Source organism: Buceros rhinoceros, unplaced genomic scaffold (assembly GCF_000710305.1).
Source record: "Buceros rhinoceros silvestris isolate BGI_N320 unplaced genomic scaffold, ASM71030v1 scaffold22338, whole genome shotgun sequence".
Classification (NCBI taxonomy): Eukaryota; Metazoa; Chordata; class Aves; order Bucerotiformes; family Bucerotidae; genus Buceros; species Buceros rhinoceros.
In genome coordinates, this window is record NW_010427764.1 from 7,922 (window position 1) to 10,321 (window position 2,400).

The 2,400-nt window shown below is 59.0% G+C and overlaps 1 protein-coding gene across 1 annotated transcript in view; it reads left to right on the plus strand.

The window, feature by feature from the left end:
* Positions 1-2,400, plus strand: part of AARS (alanyl-tRNA synthetase) — a gene marked incomplete at its 3' end in the record, with an annotated part of 15,305 nt that overhangs the window by 7,374 nt on the left and 5,531 nt on the right. Inside the window, 3 exon segments of the mRNA XM_010142048.1 lie at positions 209-353; positions 985-1,163; positions 1,766-1,879. Of these exon segments, the coding sequence (XP_010140350.1) occupies positions 209-353; positions 985-1,163; positions 1,766-1,879 (438 nt within the window).

The window sequence follows — 2,400 nt, forward strand, 5'->3', positions numbered from 1 at the left end:
CCCCCTCGCGGGTGGGGTTTCCGAGCCGTGTTGAGGTGCTGCTGCGGGACAGGGGGCAGGGGGGACCGGGCAGTGCTGGGAACGGGGGGACTGGATGATCTTGAAGGGCTTTTCCAAGTGAAGCAGTTCTGTGATGCTGTGGGTGAGGGGTGCTGCTGGGCCCGTGCTGAGGTGGGTTTCCTCAAACCTTGGTGCTTGTTGTTGGCAGCTCAAATCCCAGGGCAAGGGTGCTGGCGGGGAGGACCTGCTCATGCTGGACATTTATGCCATCGAAGAGCTCAGGGCCCGAGGGCTGGAGGTGACTGATGATTCGCCGAAGTACAGCTATGCTTCAGATCCGAGCGGGACCTACGGTATTTAAAACCTTCTCAGAATCATCCGCTGCTGCCAAACCTTTCCTGGCTTGTACCTCACCAAAATCCCCTCTGGGCTCGCCTTTCCTGGGACGCGGAGGGGGAGTGGAGTACAAACCGAGCAGGGGAAGAGAAGGACAGACTCTTCAGGGGCTCCTGTCCCATTCAGGTCCGCTGTTCCCAACTTCAGGGATTCTTGTTCCCTGCAGCTTTGTGTCTCCGTGCTCCTTTGTGTTTGTGTTTCTCAGCTGCTCCTCTGCCAGTGCAGCAGGAGGCTGCACTTTCTGCTCGATCTGTTAGCAGGTCCTTGGCTCACTTGCTGTGGTTCTTCCTGCTCATCCTTCGATTTGGTGGAGGTTCAGGTGGCCCCAGGCTCGTAGCCATGTGTGCTGCTGGCTCTTACTGCATAGGTGTGGAAAGAAGTGACAGTCCTGGTCTTGGGGAGCACTGAATGAAACTCCCTCTTACCTAACAAACTGTTGTCTTAGTTCTTTCTCCTTACCCCCTGCAAACATGGGCACTGCCATCAGCTCCTGCAGTAGCTGAGAGGTGTTGCTATGAAATTCTGCTCCCACTTGGTGTCTACAAGGTTTTCCTGTTTTACTGATGCTGCCTGTTGTGCTGGTGACAGATTTTGGAAGCTTCGTGGCCACGGTGAAAGCCATCCGCAGGGAGAAGAAATTTGTGGAGGAGGTATCCACTGGCCAGGAGTGTGGGATAGTGCTGGACCAGACCTGCTTCTACGCCGAGCAGGGTGGGCAGATCTATGACGAGGGCTACATGGTCAAGGAGGATGACAGCAAGGAGGATGTGAGTGGGCCCTGAGAGCTTTGTGCTTGACTTAGTCTCCCCCAGGGTCCGGGCAGAGGAGGAGCAGGGGCCAGGCAAGCTGTAGCAGCGTCCTGGCCATGGCAGGTGTCGGGCACTGCGCAGGTTTCCTTTGCAGGCCTGCAGCGTGGCCCAGCTGTGCTGGAGCTTTGTTCCTTGGGCAACCGAAGCGGCGTCCTGGCCATGGCAGGTGTCGGGCACTGCCCAGGTTTCCTTTGCAGGCCTGCAGCGTGGCCCAGCTGTGCTGGAGCTTTGTTCCTTGGGCAACCGGGCTCCGTGCTGCAGCATCAGGCTGTCACCAGCGCGTGGGTGCCCGCGGTGGTGGTGCTGGGGTTGCTGTGCAGAAGGACGGTGCTCTCGAGCCGTGGTGGGGAGCTCTCGCAGCTCTGCTGTGCCCCATAACCATGCCCCACCTTCACTCACTCCTGCGTGCTGCGCCTGCAGACACCCAGCGTTCTCCTACCACACACCAGCCTGGCTCTCAGCCCAGACCTTCCCAGCTGCAGCTCAGACCTCTGCCTGGGCTGGCTGCCTCCCCGTGGCCTCCCGCCCTGCTCACTACGTGTGTTTTTCTCTTCGTACAGAAAACAGAATTCATGGTGAAGAACGTGCAGGTCCGAGGAGGCTACGTGCTTCACATTGGAACCCTGTATGGAAGTTTGAAAGTTGGAGATCAGGTCCACCTGTCTATTGATGAGGTAAGACGTGTAACATGTGGCCTTATCTTTTTTCCCCTGAGTTTTGTCTCCTCTCTTTTTCGTCGGTGCCGCTCAGAGGGCCCGGAGTTTGGGCCCGCTCTCACTGCGGCACATGATGCAGGCAGGCAGCGCGGCCCTTCTAGTCTGGCTGAGTTGAGGCTTCTCCTGTGTCTGTGACAGCATCCCAGACTGGTGGGGCTGGAGGGGATCCCTGGGGATCACCCAGTCCAACCCCTGCTAGAGCAGGGTCCCCTAGCAAGGTGCCCAGGGTGGCATCCAGGCGGGTTGGGGATCTCTCCGCAGCAGGAGACTCCACCACCTCTGTGGGCAGCCTGGGCCAGGGCTCCCTCACCCGCACAGCAAAGAAGTTTCTCCTCCTGCTCAGGTGGAACTTCCCGGGTTCCAGTTTGTGCCCGTTGCCCCTTGTCCTGTCCCTGGGCACCACTGGGCAGAGTCTGGCCCCTCCTCCTGCCCCCCCTGTAGCTCTTGGTCACATTGAGGAGGTCTCCTCTCGGGCTGCT